We start from the raw sequence: 24,621 nt of genomic DNA on the forward strand, positions 1-24,621 counted from the left end.
GGGAGAGGGGTGAGGGGAGAAAAGAGAAAAGAGAGAGGTGAGGGGGAGAATTGGGGGGAATGGAGAGGTGAGGGGGAGAATTGGGGGGAATGGAGAGGTGGGTGGAGGGGAGATGTGGGAGAGAAGGGGGAGAGACGTGGGGGGACTTTGATATTAACTACGACTAAATAAAAAGAAATACAAATTACCTTACAGTAGCACAGACAATAGATGTGGTGAGAAATATTACTTTGTTGCAAGCAACAAAGTTACCAGTTGGGACACGGCAGCTTCTGACTGCGCTAGCAGCTGTCAGAGAGGGAGAGAGCCTGCTTGTGCTGCCGTGTTCAGTGTGCTCAGTGAGGAGCAGAGGTGCTGCAGTTAAGTTGTAAACTTGATGTTTTTTTCTCAGCGCGAGCCCCTGCATCTCTGCTTTGATGTGAGTTGGCAAGTTGTCAAAAATTCCGGGCATTACTGAATGAATAATGCCCGGAATTCTGACCAATCAGAGAGCAGGGATTTCAGTAAAGCCCGGAATGTTACTGCTTTAGCCTATAATTAAGTAATAATCCCCGAAGAACAGGGCATTACTGGCCAATATTGCCCTGGCTGGAAGAGTTGAAGGCCCGAGGTGAAGCCAAGGAACTATAACCCAGCCAGGGCATTATTGGCCAGCAATGCCCTGTTCTGAGGGGATTATTACTATTATACTGTAGGCTAAATGTAGACTTTTTCCCCCAGAAATAATAGACACTTTTGTATAGTTATATAGATGTTTTTATTAAAATAAAATGGTAAATACATGAAACCACTTCTATATACGCTTACACTGCAGATATCTGTATCCACACACTTCCGCCATCTCTGTGTACACACACAGACACACACACTCACACACACAAAACACAGCAGCTCTTCACACATGACACAGCAGCTCTACACACACACACACACAACAGCTCTACACACAAACTCTGCTGCTAAACACGCATGCTACACCCATAAACACTGCTGCTGACACTGACACACACACAAACACACAGCAGCTCTATACGCACACACATCAGCTCTACACACACAACACAGTCGCTCTACACACACACACAAACTGATGCTACACACACATACAACAACACACACACACTGCTGCTATACCCATAAACACAACACACACACACAATAAAAAATGCAGCCACTTACTAAACTTTGCAGACTCTCTCCCCCCAATTCAACTGAATCTTCTAAGACAATCTCAGTCAGCTCAGGAGGGGGAAGAGTCAACCCGTGGCTGATACTTCCTGTCCAATCCCCTGCCCTGTCTCAGAGCTGTTACTTCATTCTGACCAATCCTCTGCCCTGTCTCAGCTGTTCTGAATGCTGATTGGCTGGAAATAAACACATTGAAAATAAATTGCAGGCTGCTAAAATTCTGGGCATTACTGATTAGATAATGGCCGGAATTCTGACCAATCAGACAGCAGGGATTTCAGTAATGCCCGGAATTTTTTTAGCCTATAATTATAGTGTCTGTTTACAATATTATATGTAAAGGAATTAAAAGGAGAAGTTTTCTTAGTGTTTAAATGGATCTGGCAGTCAAATGGGTATGTATGTATGTATGTATAATGTTAGTTATATTATTTATTTATAAAATATTTTACCAGGAAGTAATACATTGAGAGTTACCTCTTGTTTTCAAGTATGTCCTGGGCACAGAGTTAAGACAAATTATACATGGTTACAAATACAGTTACATAAATGAACAGGGTATACATTATATACAAGACATTGCATGCACAGTTAAAGAAAATATATGTTATGGGCGAATGAAACAGTTACAGACCAGATTAAAATGTGAGACAGCCTTAGATTTGAAAGAACTTAAACTGGTGGTGGATGTGAGAGTCTCTGGTAGGTTGTTCCAGTTTTGGGGTGCACGGTAAGATAAGGAGGAACGGCCGGATACTTTGTTGAGCCTTGGGACCATGAACAGTCTTTTGAAGTCTGATCTCAGGTGATAAGTGCTGCATGTGGTAGGGGTGAGGAGCTTGTTCAGGTAGCTGGGTAGCTTGCCCATAAAGAATTTAAAGGCAAGACAGGAAAGGTGAACTTTGCGCCTAGACTCTAGTGATGACCAATCTAGTTCTTTGAGCATTTCGCAGTGATGTGTGTTGTAGTTGCATTGGAGAACAAAACGACAAATTGAATTGTAGAGGGTGTCAAGTTTGCTAAGGTGGGTTTGAGGTGCCGTGCCATATACTATGTCTCCATAGTCAATAATTGGCATTAGCATCTGCTGTGCGATACGCTTTCTGACCAGGAGACTTAGGGAAGATTTGTTCCTGTAAAGTACCCCTAGTTTGGCATAGGTCTTGGTTGTCAGGGTATCAATGTGCATTCCGAATGTTAAGTGGGAGTCAAACCATAAGCCCAGGTATTTAAAACTAGTGACAGCGGTTAGGGTGGTGTTAGTGTTGGTTCTAATATGGAGCTCAGTCACTGGAAGCTTTAAGAATTTAGTCTTGGTCACAAATACCATTGTTACAGTCTTGTCAGTGTTTAAAAACAGTTTGTTTTGGGAAATCCAGTTTTCGAGTCTCAAAATGTCAGACTGAAGTATGTGTTGAAGGTCAGAGAGGCTATGGCTGTGTGCATATAGGATTGTGTCATCTGCATACATGTGTATTGAGGCTTCCTTACAAGCTGTGGGAAGATCATTAATGAACACTGAGAAGAGTAGGGGCCCCAGAATAGAGCCTTGCGGGACACCACAGGTGATATCCAGGGGGTTGGAGTTAGAGCCTGAGATGGACACATGTTGGAATCTTCCTGTATATAGCACCAACAGCAGCAGCGCTTTAAAAAGTTGCAGTGCAGGGAAAATAAAATACAAACAGTGGGGTTAAGAGCAGCAAGTAAATTACCTCAAAAGAGCTTACAATTATTATTACAATTGTAACACCCCCTGCGTGTATACTGATATGTATGGCTATGCATATGGAAGATACTTAACTGCCCTACCGACAGCATAGTGCTGAGGACACCAACAGGAGTGCAACCTTTCAAGGAAGATTTTTAAAAAAATTTTTTAACATATTTTGAAATTCGCAACACATGATGAATGTGATTACACCCCCACAAACATATACACGATACATACAGTTCTGTGAAAAAGAAAGTACACCCTCTTTGAATTCTATGGTTTTACATATCAGGACATAATAACAATCGCCTGTTCCTTAGCAAGTCTAAAAATTAGGTCAATACAACCTCAGATGAACAACAACACACGACATATTACACCGTGTCATGATTTATTTAACAAAAATAAAGCCAAAATGGAGAAGTCAAGTGTGAAAAACTAAGTACACCCTTGTTTATTTCCACAAGAAAACAATAGTGTTAAGATTGTTTTCTCACAGTACCATCTAATTTTCACATATTGCAATTCATGCAATATCCTACAGTACATGTGTGTTTTAAAAAAAAATATATATATATTAAATCAATTCTGTAGTATTAGATAATAGTTAGTACTTTTTTTTGTTTGCTTATTCAACTCTTCATGCCATTTCTAATTACTTTTAATATACGGAGCATTCTTTGATTTCTATAGCAGGTTTTAACACACTTTCCCAGCAGTGCATGATATTTGTAACACTTTCCTGTTTGTAATCATTTGTTGCCAATATGCCCAGCAGTTTGAGCTGTAAACTGTAACTATAGATAACGTTACCTTAGTAATTAAAGAATATATTGTAGCTGATGAGTTACACTGTCTAAAGGATTGATTGAAACTGAAAGGCAGCCATTTAGTGAACCCAGGGAAGGAGGATCTTTGCAAATCAATTACGTGAGAACGAATCGATCGGCAGCTTAGGTAATTAATGTTCAATTGAGGTAATCAAAGGCTGCATATATATTAAAAATTGAGCACTGTGCGACAGGTTGCCTTGGGTCCTGTGCCTAAGGGGAGCCCCCCTGGCTCCCTCCTCTCCCTCCTCTTCTCAGCGCTGGGATCCAACTTCCGCCCACCCGGAGGAGAGAGCTGGAGGAGGGAGCGCAGGGTTCCCGATCAAACCCCAAGGTAAGAAAAGATTGGTGTGTATGTGTTGACACTTGTATACATATATATATATATATATATATATATATATATATATATATATTTGTGGGAATTTGGGGGTTTATATGAGCTTACTGGGTATCTGTGTGTATATTTCTAAACTTGCTTAGCTTGAATACATATTATTAGGCATTTGTATTATCACTTCATTTACTGATAGCTGTTAACTTACATTGAAATATACTAAATGCACAAAAAACTTACAGGCTGTTTGACCAAGACATCAGTTCGGATGATTTTCCACCTCAAAAGGACTATGCTCTCTTTATGAGGTTTGAACCTGTAGGCAGTAAAGATGGATTCCTCCAATCACAGGTTGAGCACAGCACGGTTAACAAAGGTATGTATATTGTTGTATGGTATTAAAGCTGCAGTTCAAGCTGCCGTTTAAAAAAAAAAATATTTTTTTTTCCCAATCAATATGTGCATCAATAAAATCTGCACACTGACAAGTGATTAGCTAAGCTGCAGATCGATCCATTCTTCTGTAATAGATTGCTTGCTCAGGGATACTTAATTCAGTTCTTGCACAGCATTTTGGGCAATGTAGTTCCTAGAATATGATTGACTGGGCAGTTACTAGATACAATTGGTTCACTGCTAGAGAGAGGGCGGGGCTCAAGAGCCAGAGCCTATCAGAAGGGGAAGGGGGCTGTCACTTTGGAAATGCTTCCTACATTAGAAACATTAAAAATATCTTTAAAACATCCTTTTTTTAATGCTACAAGTATTTTTTTATAGTACAGAACTGATTTATTAAAAAAACCCACACATGTAGGATATTGCTTTAACTGCTGCTTTAATTGAAAGCACAATTTAGAGGCCAGCTTCAGCTTTCTAACTCTTAAACAGATTAAAATGTAGTCTCTCAGTTTAATGTTCCAATTTGTTTAATTTTGTTTATGTCAGATTCATTTTTTTGTTTAAGAAATACAGAATTATAAAATAATTCTTAATAATTGTTTATCTCTTTATTTTGTTTGTTTTATTCTTTATTAAGGTACTGTGTCATGCAAAAATGCATTACAAATGTTAAGAAGTCTGCAATATGTAGGGTAAACTGATCATTCATTTTTCATATTATTAGAATCTCGACTAGACTATACTGCATGCATCTATATTAATGCGAACCGCACTGTTGACTTACATGTTTGATATTTTGCACAAGCATTACCTTTCAATTTTATGGAAATGTGACATTTTGAGACATATTGCAGTATGACCTAAGAATAAACACATTCCATATTCATAGCTCTTTTAAAGGATAGTTTACATTTCTGATGTCATTGTGCACCTTTTATCAGCACCTTTTATCAGGAAATCTGTTTCCCTTGTATTTGGTTAGTATGTTGCTTCCCTGTATAAATCAACTGTGTATAGACATCTTACTGCACTTTTGTTTGTTAAGGATAGACAAGACAGGTAAATTCTGTAATGGGAATCATTTGACACTGAGGACCAGGTACAATACACTTAGATAAATGGGCTTTGTGTTCACCAGTGAAATATGTTATTTCACCTAATTTACTAAAAATTATATATGTGTTACCCTCTGTATGGTGTATTCTATACACATTTTTTCCATGTTTAACTTGCTAAAGGGAAACTTAATTTGTAAACCGTTTTTCTCAGCCACTTACTGTATGTAAATGTATATTATAAATCTGTTTACTAACGTTGCTCTACATTAAAAGGCACATAAACTGGGAGACCAATAATATTCTGTGAAGTTATGAGGCACAACTAATTTGTGCACATACTTGATATATAACCTTGCTAGCATTATGATTTACCTAGAGCTCTTTAATAACAATGTTAATGTTGTCACCAGTCCTTAGGCCAGGAAGTGAATTTGACACAAACTGTAAATATATTATCACCATGTGCACATTATTCTGACACTTACTATTCCAAAAGAAAGAGGGAAAGTGTGATATTACAAAGGCTTTTGAATGCATTAAGTATGTCACTTTAAGTACAGACAGGGTTGCCACCTTCTGCTGAATGAGACTTTAACATTTTTATTACTGTGTGTATATATATATATATATATATATATACAGTGGCGACACAGTTTATTCTAATGCGGCTAGAGCCGCAAGCTGCGAGGTTTCCCGGCTTTGTTATTAAATTCCCTCGGCGTGCCGCGCGTCACCGATGCGCGGTCACGCTTCATCGGGAGCTTGCGCGCACGGCGTGCGTTCCCAGGGCTCCCTGGTGTCCCGAGATGTGGGGGATGGCGCTGGGGGAGAGGGGAGCGGGATGCCTCGATCGGAGGACCGATACTCCGAGGCTCCGGCGCGCGTGCGGGACAACCCGGCGCGCGCCCGGTATCTGTCGCGGCCGAGTCCGGGCAAATGTTAGAATAAACTCGGCCGCGACAGTATATATATATATATATATATATATATATACTGTATTTAGTGTATATATTTGACACTTACCTTTGGTGGCGGCCGAGGCGACATCATCCTGTACATGCTCCCGTCAAAATGACCCCGCAACATCAAATGGCGTCACGTTGCCATGACAACAAGACGCTGCATGGCACCTTGATGTCATGTAACATCCCATTTTCATGGCAACGCGACGCCATTTGATGAAGTGGAGCCATTTTGACGGGAGCATGCAGGGGGAGATGCTGTTCGAGAAGTCATTGAAGACGTCTGGGCTGGACCGCTGGTGCGTGCTCCTCTTCGGCCATCGTTCTCTGCCGTGCTGCTTTGCTCTAGCTATGAAACTCCTCTGACTGCCACTCTGCACCGCTTTGGTGGTCCTCAGTCCTCTTCTCTCACGCCGCCTCCCAGTTTGTGCACCTCACCCAGAGATTTTAGACGTAAACCCGTAGCCCGGAGATTGGTTAGCAAAACCTGTAGTCTGCGGGTCAAACCCAGAGTGGTGGCAACCCTGAGTACAGGTGGGAAAAAGAATGAAAAGATAAACAGGAAGAATGCTCAGGATCAATAAACTTGTGAGGACAACTTAAAAAAGTTTTTTTCATTGAAAAATAAGTATTGGCTCAGAAAAAACTCTCACATTGGGTTATTAGTCAGCAAATACCGTGAACGTATTGAAATACAGATACAGCGGCCAATATCCGGTAATTTACCTGGGTGAATCATGCACTTGCCACCATGCTAGGGTGTCATTGCTCATTTTTTGTACCCCCCGTGCTTTTAAGAACACTTTTAGTGTGTGTTCCTCTGTTTTTTATGTGAGAGCCAGTGCTGCTGTTTTCACATTGCGTGCATCGCATCCTGTGCCGTTGCGTGTATCCTGCGCGGTCCCGTTCACTGTGTAGTCCTAGAAGTGGATGGGCGATCCGTGACGTCATCATCGGGCGCTCCACGAGGAGAAGCGGTATGCGAGTGCTGTTCAGCTGTGCGGGCACTTACGGAGGCTGCTACACGCCGGTTTGAGCTTTGTGCTCCGGGACTTTTACTCTAGGACTTACCTACCTGCCACCCTGAGACGGAGAGTCTTGGAATCCACACGTGTGGAGAGACCATCTGTCGGACGAGACGACTGCTGACCCACTACTCCTTGAGATCAAGTAAACCTTCAGCCGTCGACCGGTGTGGTAAACCCATTAACCAACTGCTTACTTGTATTTACTTTGATGTACGCAGAACTATTTACTTTTGAATATAAATTCACATTTTAACTATACATCACTATGTGCGTTGTGTGCCCTGTTCTTTTGTTTTTTTTGTCTAGTTCCAGGGGTGCCGAGCCACCCCCAAGAAGGGCTGCAGACCCATCTTTAGTGATACCTTCATATTTAAAGTCCAAAATATTGTTTATATTCACTGTGCACTGGTTATGTTTTACTAGTTATTAGCTGCGCACTATCACCTATTCCTATTTATTGCAGGCAATGGGTAACCTGCAAAAAATAAAAACATGCATAAAATAAAAACCACATTACACTGCATAAAATATAAAAAGACCAAAAAAAACATTGTTTGGCAAGGTGGCACACTCCATGAGCCGCCGGTATTCCAGGCAACAGTTAACCAGCAAAAAATAAAAACATGCATAAAATAAACACCACATTACATTTCCTGAAATACAAAAAGGCCAAAAAACACATTGATTGGCAAGGTGGCACAGGATTTTAAGATTGGCAGGATGCATGTTTCCTGGCATAGTGGCAGCTCATGCCCACAGTGCATGGGAGTGCCACCATGGCAACCAATTGTTTTTTGGGCATTTTTAAGATTAAAATTGAATGTGTTTTTTATTAGTGGCTTGTTTTTAAGATTGGCAGAATGCATTTTGCCTGGCATAGTGGCAGCTCATGGAGTGCCACCTTGCCTATCATTTTTTTTGGCCTTTTTTGTGTTTTAAACTGAATGTGTTTTTTTTAGGGTTGTTTTGGTGATTGGCAGGTAGGAACGTATATTGCATGGCATGGTGGCAGCTCATGCCCACAGGGCACGTGAGTGCCACCATGCCAATTAATTGTTTTATTTGGCATTTTTAATGTTTTTTTTCCCCATGTAATACTGTGTTTTATTTTGGGCTTGTGTTTTTTAGCTTTACCATTTATTTCTATAGTATGCCCATTTTATATGGGCATGCTTTAACACTGTGCCAATCAATGGGTAGTGAGGGTGGTGTCCCCGGGTAGGGTAGGTGGTCAGCAGGGGAGGGTGGGTTAACCCCTTAATTACTGTAGCAGTAACTAACTGCTAAGCCGCTAAGGTAATGAAGCTGCTTACATTTTATTTTATTTATAGTGTGCATGAGCAGGGGGTCTCCTGAGCTGAACAAAGTTGATTTCAGCCTCGGTGCCGGTATCTCCAATGTGAAAATCCCTCGGTCATGTGACCCACAGGATTTTTACATGGTGGCGATACCGGCACCCATAACTGGGCCAGTGTCTTGGGAAGTAGAGGGTCCACAGACCTGAAATCAATGCGGTTCAGCTCCGGAGACCCCCTGCTACAATTCTGTAGTGTTAGATTTTAAATAAAAAACCCACGATCGCCTGTTTGAGGCACGCAGTTAGAGTGACTGATTCAGCCTATCTCTTACTCTACATGTTAATCCAATGGGCCATTCATCTGCCAATTTCAGTAAAAGATCGGATAATGGCTGCTGCATCTGTAATCATTGAAATAGACACAACGGAAAATACAGAATGAAAGACTAAATGAACAATATATTGTCACGATTAAGCCATGCAAGAATTACATTTATGAGCAGTCCAGCAACCAAGAGGTTAACTTTCTTTTTGAAAGAATAATTTTTCGGTTTCTGGTGGGTTCAACAGGGAACATCATGCGTCTATGACTTAGGTTGAAATAAAGCCATTAAGGAAAGCCATTAAAGTAACACGTTATAAGGTATTTTATATTCAGATTAAATGGACGTTAAACAAAGCACCTTTATCAGAGAAGCCAGGCTTATAAATGTCAGTGATAACTATGAGAAGACACACCCAAAAATACCGGTTCAAGACATATTGTCTTTGTCACAGATGGAAGACTGTGTGTTTAAAAGATGTGGGGTTTGGTCCTGAAGAAAGGTCCATATGGAACCTGAGACGTTGTTTCTCCTCTGTTCTTCGCTGTTACAATAAATGAAGAATCGCATTGTGAACTTATGAGTAGAGCTCGACTTTGTACTTTTGTCCTAGAGGAGACCTGCATTTTGAAGAATTTGTTTGTCTATGTTGTGTTGGCTGCCCAAGCAGGATTCTCCTCGCCTGAAACTGTTTTCCTGCACTTTGGATCTGGGTTTGAATTCACAGACATACAGTAATTCACCCAGTGGTGTGTTATACCTGATAACATGTGGATTTTCTTATTTCCTATTTCATGGCCTCTTGGAGGAACTAATATCATTCACTGGTAATGTAATAGTTTTTTTGTTGTAGTCCTTATTATTTTGTAAACTGTCTGCATCTGTAGACTGTATGTGTTTTGTAATATTTTTTTCTGTAATAGGCATTTTACTCCTTTGGTACAGTAATACTGCATAAAATTTAAAAAAAAGTAATGTTTTTGAGCTCTAATTGAACCTAGTATTTTTTTTAATTGATTCACCACATTTTCAGACATGTTTTGCTAAATTGGGTTTTTGTTTTCACGACATTTTTTAGTATAAGTTGGGCCAAGTACTCCTGATGGGTAAGCACTTAAATTAATCCTGATGGTAGCAGCATAATTGGGGATTAAGTATGATGCAGGTAGCTGAATGCGACAACCGGAGGACTGGTTGTTCATACACACACGATTAAATAAAGAAAACGAGCATACTGGTAGGGCTATTGGTCCTTACCTGATTTGTTTTCACTAACGTCACGTGTATTGTAAAGTGTTATGTACCTGGATAGCACTATATAAATAAATAAATAAATATATCTATATATCTATATCTCTATATCCAATAAAGAATATCACTTGTGAGCACATTCACATGTCTGGTAGGTGATAATGGTGAAAGGCAGGGTTGCAGACCTGTCTAAGACATGTGAATGTGCTCAAACGTGATATTCTTTATTGGCTACTGTATATGCTAATGGTGGAGGTTTTTTGTTGCCTTTTTCACCCACCATAACTTAAAATGTATATATGTATATGTATATGTGTGTGTGTTTATATATATATATATATATATATATATATATATATATATATATATATATAAATAATGACTCTTAAGATGTACAACTAGTTTCTATTAAAAATGTAAGTATAACAATATAACTTTAGCCATAGAAAATAATAACAATACCATGGAAAACAACATGTTTAAAATAATTGATGTAAAGAAACATAAATAACATTGTTATATTGCAAACAGTTTTTTTTGTTGGAATTTTATATTTGTATATCTTCAATACAGAAAAGAAGAAACAACATGTGGAATTAGCTGTAACAGGCTCTGGACTTCCTGTTGCATTAATATTCAATCAAGGAGCATTGTACAATTTCAAGGAATGCTTTATTGGTGAACGTATTGATATTCTCTGTTCATTAAAAAATGAATCTCCGTTCCTCCCTGTGGTGTTCAACTTCCGCAAGATATCTCATTTTCATATCTCTCCTGCTAAAGGAAAGATAGAGGCAGGACATTCTCAGGTACAGGCACATGTATCCAAATCTACAGTGTACAATATTAGCAAATATTACTATATACTGTACTGTAGGAAGTTCCCTAATCAAACAATCTGTCTCTTAAAAACTCCAAGCAAAGCAATTTATTTTATGAATTGGAAGGAGTTACATTAAAAACCATATTCGACTTCCTACTGTCTGAGTTTACTGTATACATGTTAAAATCCTCCCTACATTATGTAGGATAATCATTTCAAAATGAAGTATATCATGTGTGAATTAAATCCCAAGAATAACACTAATTTGATAAAAGCTTATATTTTGTTTACCAAATTAACTTCAGAAAAAAAGTAACTTTTTAAGCAAGCAAGTTCTAACAGTTTGAAAAGCTCCACTGAATATCATACTGATTTTATCAAATACATTATTTGGAGTGGAAACATTGCATAATAGGGACCTAAATTAAATCTTTGCATATACAGTATTTACCCCATCAAAGCGTTAGGCCCACAAAAGGGTGCTAAGCTTTAGCATGTCGTTACATACATATGTAAGTAAAGGCGGGCTAAAGATTAGCACACTTTTGTGGATCTGGGCCTCAGAATGCTTCTAAAGCTCCAGCACTGCAGAATGACCTTAAAACATTCCCCTGGAACTGAAGCATGTGGAGGTGTAACCATTTCTACAGAAAGAGGAGCAACCTATTTCATTATTTTTTCAGACATAATGTAAGCTAAAGTCATAAAACTTTGCAGCTTCAGTGCTGTTTGGTATGCGCACAATCTACATCTCAAATGAAATATTCAAATTAAACATTTCATAAGCTTAATATTCTGACGCTACCACAGGTGCCCATGATGTGGAGAAAAAATAAGTAAGATTTACAGCTAAGCTTTGAAACTGCACAACACTGGAATTGGTAGTTTTCCAACTTTATGAAAACGCAATGAATTATAGTTTTATTTCCTCTGTCTTTTAGAATGCAAACATTTTTGTCTCTGTAGCTAAAAGGCTCAAAATTGGAAACATTTTCCCCAAAAGCAATTCGTAGTACGAATAATAGAGCGATCAATCTTTTATATGTTTCTGTTGTATCAAATCTCATTGCGTTTCCCATTTATTTCTCCAGGATGTGATATTTTCATTTGCACCACATCAAGTAGGAACTTTTAAAGTGCAGCAAGTGGTAGATATTTTTGGTCTCACATCGGAAGATGTTTCACCACATTTAAGGATGAAAGCCTTTTATCAAAAAAGACTTAGTTTTATAGCTGTCTGCAAACCTTTAACCAAGAAAATTGTGATGAAAATCAACCCAGGTATGTTGCCGTACTGTAAATCATTGTTAACTGCTCTTGTTCACTTTTTTTCTAATTGTTCACTTAACCCCTGCTCTCTGCTTGATAGTCTGCAGCAAACTGGAGATAGGTGGTATCAGCTATAGTATTATTTACAGATGTAGCTACTGTAGCCTTATTTTCTCCCAAGCCACTGTCAACTGCGGTCACGTGAGCGCAATGGTCATGGCCCATAGGATTAACACTGTGAGGGATCTAATATGGAAGCATTTACTCCACACAGCGTGATTGCGGCAGACCCCGTCCCCGACATCACAGACTTTTGCTTTTTTGACCACGTTGCCGGGGACAGTGAGTCTGGCTACATCCGTAGTTCCTCAACCACTTACAGTATTCAGGAATGGGTGAGTCATCAAAAGCAACATCAGCTACTGTAGTTCCGAAATGTCAGATCTCAATCAAATGTAATGAATAGCTTCATGACTGTCTCCGCAAATAAAAATATCAGTTGTGAGCACATTCACGTGTCTCACACAGGTCTGCTTCTCCCCATTATCTCTTAGCATACAATGCTTTCACTGCAGCCAGAGATTCTGGGAAATGACATACAAATGAGCACACATACAAATACTGTCTCAGGAATAAATTAAGTTAGAAGGATAACATGAATAAACAAGACACATGTACTTACTTCAGAACAAATGCACTTAAGTGAGAGACAAAAAATAGTTTATTATAAATATAACCTTTGTGTATAAAAGCTATGTTCTCTTGAATATAATCATACAATCATGACATATCTTGTCTACAAATTTCCTAATATGTCACATATATGGATAAGAGGGATTTAAGCTAAATATATTATATGATCTATGTCAAAAAGTAACTAATTAGTACCGGAAGATAATTCCAACTAATAGTATCCATGACTGCTACAATAGTACTAATTCTTCATTAACCTACACACACAGATCCGCCATATTAAGAAATTTATAGGCAAGATATTTCATGATGTTATTATTATTTTCAGGAGCATAGCTTTTAATACTACACAAATTAAGTTTATATTTTAATCAACTATTTTTATCTCTCACTTTAGTTATTTTTTCTAAAGTAGTTTTGTCTTGTATTTGGTTTATTTATCTATAATTGTATCTACTGAATTTGCACCTCTGCATTAGTGGGGAGAAGAGCGATAAAACCTCAAAACAAATAATAAATGTAGAAAATACAAATAGGAGACAGCGAACCTTGAGAAGTGTTTGCCTTTATCTCTGTTTCTGGGAAGATACATATTCAGCATCTTAAGATTTTTCCATTGTGCTTACCTCTACATTGGTTACCTGGTTACAAATCTAGATCAACAGTGGTCTGATACTTGTACTCACTGAAGTTCCACTGAAACAGCTAGTTGTTCATCACTCTAATACATTACCTCATAAGCCAGTAGCATAACATTATATGATTTGCCAAGCTACAGTATACCGTTATTACTTTCCTTATGTTTTGGAGACACCTGCAATGCGTTCAAGAATTGGGGTGTGTAGGTCCTCTCACCAATGCAAAAGCTACATCATGGTAAAACAAAATATGAATTCATAATTAATAGACATTATTTAGTAATCATACTAAATAATACAGTGAACACCCTTGAAAACATATAGTGCTGACATTTACATAGAGATTTATCAGAGATGGTATTGACCTACAAAGAGTACCAAACAAAAATACAAAAGTCATGTTAATTAAATAGGTAAATCTATCTTTGAAAGCTACAGAAAATGAGGGCTCAGAAATCCTTTTTTTAATCTGAATGTAGGCATAACTCCCATGGTTTCCAATGCTACTGGAGAATTTGTTAAAGTTGCACCTGAAGAGACGGCAATATATACTGGATCAGCTCGGGTAGCTACCTTGAATTCAGCTCAAACACAACTACATGACCACCAGAAAAAAACTGATGTGGGCAATGATGCAATGGTGGCATTTCCAAATGATCGAGCTGCAAGCATTCGGCCAAGTGAGCGTCAGACAAAATACAGGTAATCAGTATCATTCATTGTGTGCATTTGTGTAGATGTTGACAAATGGTACAGGAATAATGTGAACATGAATAAAAATAGATATCAAGCTAAGCTTGTATGATGCTAAAATAGACAAGGCTAGTTTTTAGAGCTATAGCCAAGCAACATAAATATATCAACTCTACTGATAAACCAATACAAAAAAAATTCAGCATGAGAAACATGATAGATACCTTAATTTCTAACAAACTACACAATTTTGGGCACTTTTTTTTTTTTACAGATAATCTGTGCTAATATCCGAAAGCTGTTCAATTTAGATGGGCTTTAGACATTTTTAGAGCTGGGTGACATTTTGCTGAAGTTAGTGAACCAGGTGAAATGTGCCTTTTCTTTGCTAAACATTTCTCAAAATGTCCAACCTTTGCAAAAGAAAAAAAAAACATAAATACTCAGAATTAAAAAAATGAATGTGCAGGTCCCATGATCCTAAATTCTCGGGGCGAAAAGTGGCAGCATTCTGGCAAAGGTTTCAGCAATTTCACCGTTGGCCATAATGTCACTAAAACAAGATATTTAAGAGAAATTTGAGAAAAATGTTGTAAAGCTCAACCCATTAACTGCTAAAACATCCGACTGTACCGTTACCTTTGTAATAGTGCAAAAACACTGAATGGTTGAGAGTTTCAAACCGGATAATCACTAAACATGAGTATTGTGTGAATGGATACAAGATACTGGAAAATGAAATTCAGATAAGAAATCTATGTGGATAGCAAAAATTTTTGTTTTCTGAATCACAAAGTTTAACAACAGGCCAAAAAGTAATAGTTTGCCCACTGCACATAAAGTAACCACAATGACCAACATTTGTTTTCAATGCTACTCTGTTGTGTTCATGGTATTCTTAATATTCATAATTTTGTGTAAAAACTGCCATGCTACCTAAGTAACATATTAAACAAGATATATACATAATATCCACCCACTTATTTTTTCCTTTACAGCATATTAAACAAGACAACTGCATAAATATTTAATAACGGGACAATTCTGGAACACCTGTTCCTTTAGCCCATGTTGTTTCTGCACAAATTAAATTTTTATACTTCCAAAATAAAAACATAAGAAGAATCTATTATCTATGATGTGAAAATAATGCTTTGTTTCCCCCCCCCCCCCATTTTAGAACGATTTTTACCAAAGTTGAGAGATATAACTATGTGGATCCAGATTATGCATACACAGAGGGTGAAGAAAGGCAAAGGAAAGCTCACAAGGCCGTATATACAGATTACATCAAAGGTTTAGGGGACCGGCATGTACAAGAAAAAAACGCAAGGTACCTCTTTAAAATGTGCTTGTGAATACAGTTAATGATGCATGAGTTTAGTATTCACTACTTAGTTCTGCATCAAGTTTCCTTTTCTTTATCATCAGTACGTCTATCGTGTTACTCACTCTTTCAGTACTAATAAGAGTCAATGTAACCCAGGGTTTTTTGTTGTAGGGAGTTTGAAGATCTGAATAATCCTATTGACATTGGCATCACACCAGCAGCAGGCCTTCGTCCTCCAAATATCTCAATTGCAGAGTGTTTTAATAAGCAGCAGAGGTCTAAAACAGTCCCCACTCTTAAAGGACGTCTGCTGACCACTCGCCAGCTGGCTGCTGGAGAATCTACATCCTTAACAAGAGAAGTAAGTAACTTGGCCCTAAACCTATGACATGAACATAGATTGAAGCCAGTCATTTGGGAGGTAATACATTTGGGTAATAAACTATGTATATATGTATATCTTTATTTATATAGCGCCATCCACATACGTAGCGCTTCACAGCAGTAATACACGTGACATAATAATATAACACATAATGGGAATAAGCGCGCCACACAATGGGAATAAGCATGTCAAACATAAAAGTAACAATAGGAGTACAGATTTCCATCTAACAATTGAAGGAACTTTAATCAAATTAACATCTAACTGGTATGAGCTGAATAGGCAGACCCCTCCCATAATTGTTAGACAAGTAAATGTGTTCAAGTATATAAGACAGACTCTTTTGGCTGTGAGCCATATGGCTGTGTGTAACATCTTAAAGTGTAACATTGAAAGTGTGGAGATAATTTTGGAGATAAATTTGGAGGTGAAGATTGGAGGAAGACCTTGACTCTGCACAACAACAACTTTGAAGCTGTGAGAACTTGATTTTCTAAATGCTCTGATTCTTTGTACTCTTCCTATACTCCAATAACTGGGAAGTCTCTCCTCCTGCATCTCACAATGCCCTCCCTATTGCTTTTTCTGTTGACTGTTTCCTCACTCCTTTGTGAACATCTCTGTTCTCTCCAACTTCCCCACTCTCCACTGCACCATTATTTATACACCTCTCTCCCAATAACTTATTTACCCCTCAATAAAAAACACCCACACAAATCCTCTATTCACACCCTCTATCTACTCCTTCCTGCTGCTGGGGATCTCTCCTAAAGCCTGAACCCAGACATACACACTTGATCTTACCCACGCCTCCCTGCCATCTCTTCCCCTGTAAATGGTGTTAACCTTTTCATTTAACACTGACTAACCTTAAAACTTGCTCAACAAATAAAGCATCCCAATAGTCTACACTCATGGTTACTATCCCACACTCGGCCACTCCTACCACCCATTGTGGCCAAGCACTGCCATACACAGCACTTATTCCCTCACCTGCTGTCTCTGTAAGTCTCCCATCGAACATCTTAGATTGTAAGCTCTTCGGGGCAGGGATTTCCTTTCCCATTTTATGATTTTTGCTGCACTTATTGTATTATAATTCCCTGTACTGTATTCTTTGTGAAGCGCTGAGTACACTTTTGGCGCTATATAAATAAAGACATACAATACAATACAAATGCAGCGGCCGTTATTCAAACATTTCTCGGGTTGAATCACGCACTATAGTGCGTGGTGGTTTGAGATGGTCCACTACAGACTAAATGTCCCATCAGATTAACACAGCAGGTATCCCTGCTGTGTTAATCCTACCAGGGTCTACCTGTCTGTAAGAGACACAAAGTAAGAGAGAGGCTGAATCAGTCACTCTACCTGCGCTCCTCCAACAGGCATTCACAGGGGTTTTATTTAATTTGAATACTACGGTATTGTAGCAGGGGGTCCCCTAAGCTGAACCGCATTGATTTCAGGTCCAGGGACCAACTACTTCCTGAGTTACAGGCTCCATTATGGGGTGCCAGTATCCCCGCCATGTTAAAATCCCGTAGTAGGGCGTCCCCGAACCTGAAATCAATGAAGTTAATTTCCGGAGACCCCATGCTACAATACTGTAGTATTAAAATTAAATAAAACTCGCGATCGCCTGTTAGAGGCGTGCAGATAGAGTGACGGATTCAGCCTACCTCTTACTACACGTGCTTTACAGACAGGTATACCCCGGTAATATTAACACTGCTGTGTTAATCCAATGGGCCATTAGTCTTGGGGCAAATCTAGCGAGGATCTCTGGGAGATCTGGACAAAACAAATTGAGAAATGGCCGGATAACGGCCGCTGCATCTGTAGTCCCTACCCCAAAGTGTGATAGTAATATTGTGATAAGAAATTATAGGGTCAATATTAAAAGTAAAATATTATCATGATATAAATATCAGTCAGTCTTGGATGTCGTTGACATTTTAAGTGCAGCAAGTAACACGCAATGTAAAATACAAATAGTTAAATGACAACAGAGCTGCTCTTGTAAACGGGATCGCTGCTCCACTGTTTCATCCCTCTACTTAAAAGAGATCACTTTGCCTTCCACTTTATACCGTCCCTATGCCAATATTTGATGTTCAGGAATGGGGCAGAAAATGTGTTTTTATTTATTTTAAATTTAATTATTTTAAAGACCAATGTCGTTGTTTGCAAACGCAAAAACACAGGCTCTAGATAATAAGTAGTTTATTGCACGGTAAAGCATACCCACAAAAGTCAGACTCTCTGCCTGGGAGTGTCCAATCTGGCATTATATACACTTTTCCTTTGTTCAAAATAGGTTACTAGGCAGAATATACTTAAACACTCCTTAATTCTTAAACCAATCATCTTACAGATCATTAAAACCTGGTTAGAACTGGCTTAAAAACAGATTTCTATAGAAACCAGGTACAACCTTACACCAGGAATGTGGGCGTAAACTACAGGCACTGTCGTAAATCTGCCAAGAGCAAAACTCACTCACACCCCATTCTTACACACAAAATGGATACTAAAGACATAAGAAATCAGACAAAATGGAAACAGAACATCGCCTTCAAACCTTCTCCAGGGACCCCCCCCCCCCCCAGTCCATTTCAGTAATATCAACAGAATAGTAATTTCAGCAATATTACTTCATCACCAATTTAATTTGTCATAACCAGTCAATAATTGGGAAGATATTCAAATAAATTAAAAAAGTGCATGTATATTTTCCTTTTGAGCAAATATTTATTGTTTATCGTTACTTTGGAAAGGGAATGTTGTTACTGCCCAAACCTACGTGGGAAAATAAGTATGTTGTAGTTCTTTACTAGTTCATTTCAAAAAGCAATTATGAAAATGTTCACAATTTTGCCGAGATCACTGCCTGTTTGAAGATAAATAATGTTACGATACAGATGTAGCCAGAATTACCGTCCCCAGAGTCACAGACAATTAAGCAAAATGTTACGACTCTGCGGAAAGTAAAAGCCATGTTGACCTGAATGAATCTCTACTGCTGGGGGAAGATGCGATTGCATTCCCGCGGCTTTCCTTGGCAGTGGGGAAAGTTATTCTGGCTACATCTGTATGTATACTATGAGTTCTGCATAGGAGTGTGATTCACAGTTGACTATCATACAAATGTGTTTATTATTATTAGATGTTAGCCTAAATACCCCACATCATTTTTAAAAATCTAAACCCTCTCCCTAATGACTTCAGTCCTAAAGAGATACAATGCTGCTTCACTATGCATACCACCACATGCCTCTTTAGCAATCATGAACTTAAAATAAAAAAGATAGGTTTTTAGTTCTAGACCGAAAAAAAGAGTAAAATGTTTCATAATGTTGCTTACTGTATGATGTAACAAGGCCTCTGTGTCAAGTAGCAATACTGTTGAACTTGATTTTATCTTCTTGTATTATTGTGATATCACTGCAAAATGAATTTAATATCCTGGGTCTTTCCCATAGCAGTTGTAATCCTAGCATTACAGCATACATTTTACCTTGGTAGTAGATAATCACAAACATCTAGCTCCAACTCTTGTTCATTGAGTACACTTTATGTTTTGGCTGTTTGCTTTAGGTTAATGATGGTCTTAATGCAATGCCATGCACTACTCCTGAGAAAGCAGACTGTACTCTAACCCTGACGCCTCAGCAACTTCATCGCGTAGTTATCGGTAAGACTTGGAATGTGGACTGTGAACATTGCTTTTCCAGAATGATTATTAACAAATGTGGGATAGGTGTGGGTAGTTACGACTTGCTATAGCATTTATTAACACAAAGTACCAAAGTAGGGTTGTTACATCACTAATAAATCTGGAGCTTAACGTCTTATACCCTGTTCTGCTTAGCTCCTGAGTTGACCACCATTCTTGAAATAAGTAAAATTAACAATATATAATACTATCTCTCACATTTCCACACCTACCCACACCATTTATATTAACTCCCACTCCACACAACCCTTTTGTAAAGCACTGTATACACTGTGGGCTCTCCATTCATTTATATTCACACAGATACACACACACACTATTACATCACTTACTTTCAGGAACCATTTTACACCTCTAGCCATAAATCTCATCCACACCAGGGGAAGGACAAGCACAGATAACATTCCAAGAGACACTGTTTTTAAGTATACCCTTTGCTTGCTTCATTCATTGTAACATCGCCGGAAGAAGAGATCAGTGTATCTCGAAAGCTCGCACAAATAAAAGCATTTCGTTAGCCACAGAACGGTATCATCTATTTATTTTTTGATATATATATAAGAAAAAAAAAATGTATATATGTGTGTATAATAAATATATATCAAAAGGAAATATTACTGTGTGCTCATTTGCATGTCTTAGACAGGTCTTCAACCATGTCGAGATGGATTTGAAGCAAAAGGTGGCACTGTGTGCTCATTTGCATGTAATTTCCCAAAATCCCTTGCTGCAGTGGAAGCACTGTATGCTGGGTGGTAATGGTGAAAGGCAGGGCTGCAAACCTGTCTAAGACATGCAAATGAGCATACTGTAATATTTCCTTTTGATATATATTTATTATACACATATATATACATATTTTTCTTTTCTTACCGGAGCCCTGGGTGCCCCCACAGCTGCTCCATAGTCCCTGACTTCTGTGTAACCCTCAGTTTCTCTTGTGGCCATTGTGGCCGCAGGGTCAGGACTCACTCCGGAACCCCAGCCAATATAAAGCAGAGATGAGGTTGCAGCTTTCTATTTAATGATCCCGGCAACCGTGTTTGTAGTATTTTAAGAAAACTACAAAAAATATAAATCCCCTTTTACCGGTAACTGGCGGGCCCCAAAGGTCAGTGAACTATGGACCAGCTCCGGGGGACCTCCCTGCTCAGGTAAAGTAAGAGAAAAAAATCATTTTGGGGGGTGGTATTGCTACTTTAGTGTAGTGGTTAAACTATACAAAAAAAGTAGACCTTTTTAAGACATTGTTGGATTTAAATAATGCAAAATATAGCTTCCTTTTTTGTCCCTTGGAATAACTACTGTAAATAAAGGTGGAGCAGAACCAAGGTTGTTTGAATTAAGTACTGTATGTCTATTAACGTTTAAAAGATTTTCTGTGTAATTTTTATCTTTTACAGGCCCTTCTATAATAGACTTTGGGGAAGTCTGCGTTCACTCCACATCTTTTAGAGAGATCAATATCATTAATAGCCTGCCTACGTATATCTGGGTTCAGGTAGACATAGAATGTGAAGAACTCCAACAAACCAGTCCCCTGAATCACATTGTGCCACCGATGTCTAAGACTGAAATCCCTGTCGTATTTGAGACTAATTCACTTGGGAACTTTAAGAAGTAAGAACATATTGATTTTATTTTTACCTTAAATGTTTGGATCATGCATACTTATTTGAAAAATATTTTCTTACTGTCGGTTAGGAAAAAAGAGGCACATTTCAGGTTTAACTTGTTTACATAAATGCAGAAGAGGTGATGCAAATTTGAAACATGACACGTGTACTGCTAAAAGGTATGACAGATGTAGCTGAACACTCGTGTCCAAAAGGTTGTCAGTACTAAATTAAAAATTATTAAAGCAACAGGTAGGGTGCTCAAAAAAGCAAAGGTACCCTACGGATTAGTATTGTTGAATAAATATGGGTACTAACATTTTCAAGCACACCTCAAGAGAGGCAGATTCCTTTCAGCATTCTTGGTCTCCTTTCAATTACAACACATACAGTATCAACATGTATTCAACGGTGCACCAATAAAAAGTGGTGAGCCAAGTCTTGGTCCAGAAAGGTTATATTTTGTGTGAGGGAACACATTTGACTAGAAGTTTTCTGAAAATTGTGGCTATTTTTGTGTGCAAAAGTTGGTGAAATTGTGCACGTTTAACACATATACATATTTCTTTAACCCTGTAAATTTACAAATCGCATTTGCTCAAGTATTTTAGAGATTTCACACGTCTACCAAAAAGTTATATGAAATTGCAGATTTATTATGTAACATGGGATCTAAGGGATTCTGAGGTTTGATACAGATAAATGTAAACTTATGTAAATAAATATAAGATTATGTATTTGGGAAGCAAGAATAATCATGCTACTGTATCTACAGACTAAATGAGAAAATGCTAGGTAAACCCTTGATAGTTATTTGAATCTTTTGAATCATCTGGTAACGCTCTAGACAAGATTTATCCCCCCCCCCTTCCATGACCTGTCTATTTAGCTGGTATGTTAGTGGTTTGTCTGCTGTACCTTAAATGTCCTGTCAGCCAATTGTCCATTCTATATTGGGCAACAAGGCTGTTTTATTGGGGGGTCATGAAATTTGTTAGCAATATAAGTTTGAACCTAGTTTGGGGAAAGTATAGCAGGGGTAGGCATTGGCCATTATTCTGTAAGGTGTGATAAACGCAGGTGATATGTTGTTGCATTAAAAACCCCATTGACTTTAATGGGGCGTTTCCAGCATTAGCATGTCATCTGCGCTTATCACACCTTACAGAATAATGGCCATAGCACTTAAAGTGAATATTTTTAAGTGTTTCTGGAGATAAACAGGAGTTAGATAAGAGGTGGACTTCAGTGTGCCTGGATACTTCAGCAACTTATTCTACATGATGATATTACTGGACAGCTTTCTGTGAGCTTTATTCTCTACACTGATATTCTACACTTGTTATCCTGCACCATTACCCTTCCCCACTTTCACTTCTCATTGGGAAGTTCGCTCATAATCATCACACCTTACTTTCCTGAAGATACCATCCTCCAATTCCTTGTGCTGCCTCTCTGGCACTTTCTAAGCTGGGAAGACATTGTCGGCAGCCAAAGAGTGCACGCCATTTACTTCTGTTTCTGCAGTGCACCTATATCTAGAAATGGAAATGCTACATCTTCATGTTAAGTAATGACTTCAGCCCACTGTCAGCTTTTACTGGGCTGCTTTTACTTTGCCACCGCTCTCTCACTTACACTTCTGCCTCTATCCCAAGCTCCCACACTTTCTCCCCTAAATTCTCCTTTCTTATTTATTTTTTGCACCCTCCCCCCCCTTACCCCTCACCTTCCAATACAATTAGGAGCAGCTCTGTGGCTGGACTAACTTCCACAGTATCTAATACCCCATAACATCTACATCCTCAAATCTTAATGAAATCAGCTTTGCAGCTGGACCGTATTCCATTCTGAGGCATACTCGTTCCCCAATGAACCAACACTTTCAACGTTGTCACTCATTCCCTGTAGATTGTAATCTTTCACGAGCAGGGCCCTCATTAACTTTTATATCTGTTTGTGCTTGTTTGTCCTTATTTGGTATATAACACTATTTATGTAGTTTACTAACCCCATTGTACCACACTGCAGAATTTGTTGGCCCATTACAAATAAACAGAAATAGTAAGGGAGTACTCAATGTCAGGTAGTAGCTACAAGGACTAATATTATACTATCATGCATGATATGACATATTATACATTCAACGGTGTATATACAGTAGTGGGGGCGATACTGTATCACTTAATTGCTTAATTTTCACACCTCCTATTCTCTCCTGGACCCCCTACAATCTGGCTTCTGTACTGCTCACTCCAAGGCATTGAGCGCACCCATAGACGCGCGGGTGCACGTGGGTGGAGGCAGGAGGTGGCGCGCGTTGTGCAAGAAATCAGTTGAAACTGATTTCTTGGCACAACACGCAGGCCACATGAGCATTTTACCCAATGAGGGAGAGCCAGCTCTGTGATGCCCCTAGGCACGCCCCTAGCCATGCCCCCACTGCGCGTCTACCTTGGACAGGAAAAATACTTGCTTCACGCAGGTGACGTCACAGCCTCCGCACGCCTCAACACTGGTGAAGGCACGATGGCCCGAGCCTATGGGAACTACGGGTGCTGAGTACCTGTTTAGCATACAGGAGGCCTCATCCTCCGCCACTTTGAAACTCGGGTTATCACGTTCTCTCTGGATACAGCGCCCCCACCTGGGAGGGATCCTAGCACTGCAGGATAATCCCTCACATGAACCAATGCAATCAGTGAATAAATATACACACGGGTATACTTAACTATATTTACTGACACACACATAAAGAACTATATAACCATAATAACTGTACAAGGCCCAACAATACCATACCCAAACAAGATATATATATATATATATATATATATATATATATATATATATATATATATATATATATATAGTGACAGAAACCAGGGGATGGTAATAAATTCCATATATAGGGCTCCCAGGATACTGAACAGTTTCTATCCTGTTTAGGCTGGAAAGTGCAGCCTCATAATACATGCACTCCATCCCACAGTTTGGCAAGTGCTGGAACTGAGGGATGAGGGATCCAGACCAGAGTTTGTCTGCTGC

General features: G+C 38.8%; 1 protein-coding gene across 5 annotated transcripts in view; it reads left to right on the forward strand.

The window, feature by feature from the left end:
* Window positions 1-24,621, forward strand: part of CFAP47 (cilia and flagella associated protein 47) — a 663,944-nt gene that overhangs the window by 53,261 nt on the left and 586,062 nt on the right. For all 5 annotated transcript variants that reach the window (XM_075590256.1, XM_075590258.1, XM_075590257.1 and 2 more), the window contains exons 8-15: window positions 4,312-4,445; window positions 10,961-11,196; window positions 12,302-12,491; window positions 14,290-14,512; window positions 15,684-15,836; window positions 16,005-16,194; window positions 19,819-19,915; window positions 21,361-21,577. In XM_075590256.1, coding sequence (XP_075446371.1) covers window positions 4,312-4,445; window positions 10,961-11,196; window positions 12,302-12,491; window positions 14,290-14,512; window positions 15,684-15,836; window positions 16,005-16,194; window positions 19,819-19,915; window positions 21,361-21,577 — 1,440 coding nt within the window. The remainder of the gene's footprint in view (window positions 1-4,311; window positions 4,446-10,960; window positions 11,197-12,301; window positions 12,492-14,289; window positions 14,513-15,683; window positions 15,837-16,004; window positions 16,195-19,818; window positions 19,916-21,360; window positions 21,578-24,621) is intronic.

This window comes from Ascaphus truei, chromosome 3, assembly GCF_040206685.1.
Source record: "Ascaphus truei isolate aAscTru1 chromosome 3, aAscTru1.hap1, whole genome shotgun sequence".
NCBI classification, from domain to species: domain Eukaryota; kingdom Metazoa; phylum Chordata; class Amphibia; order Anura; family Ascaphidae; genus Ascaphus; species Ascaphus truei.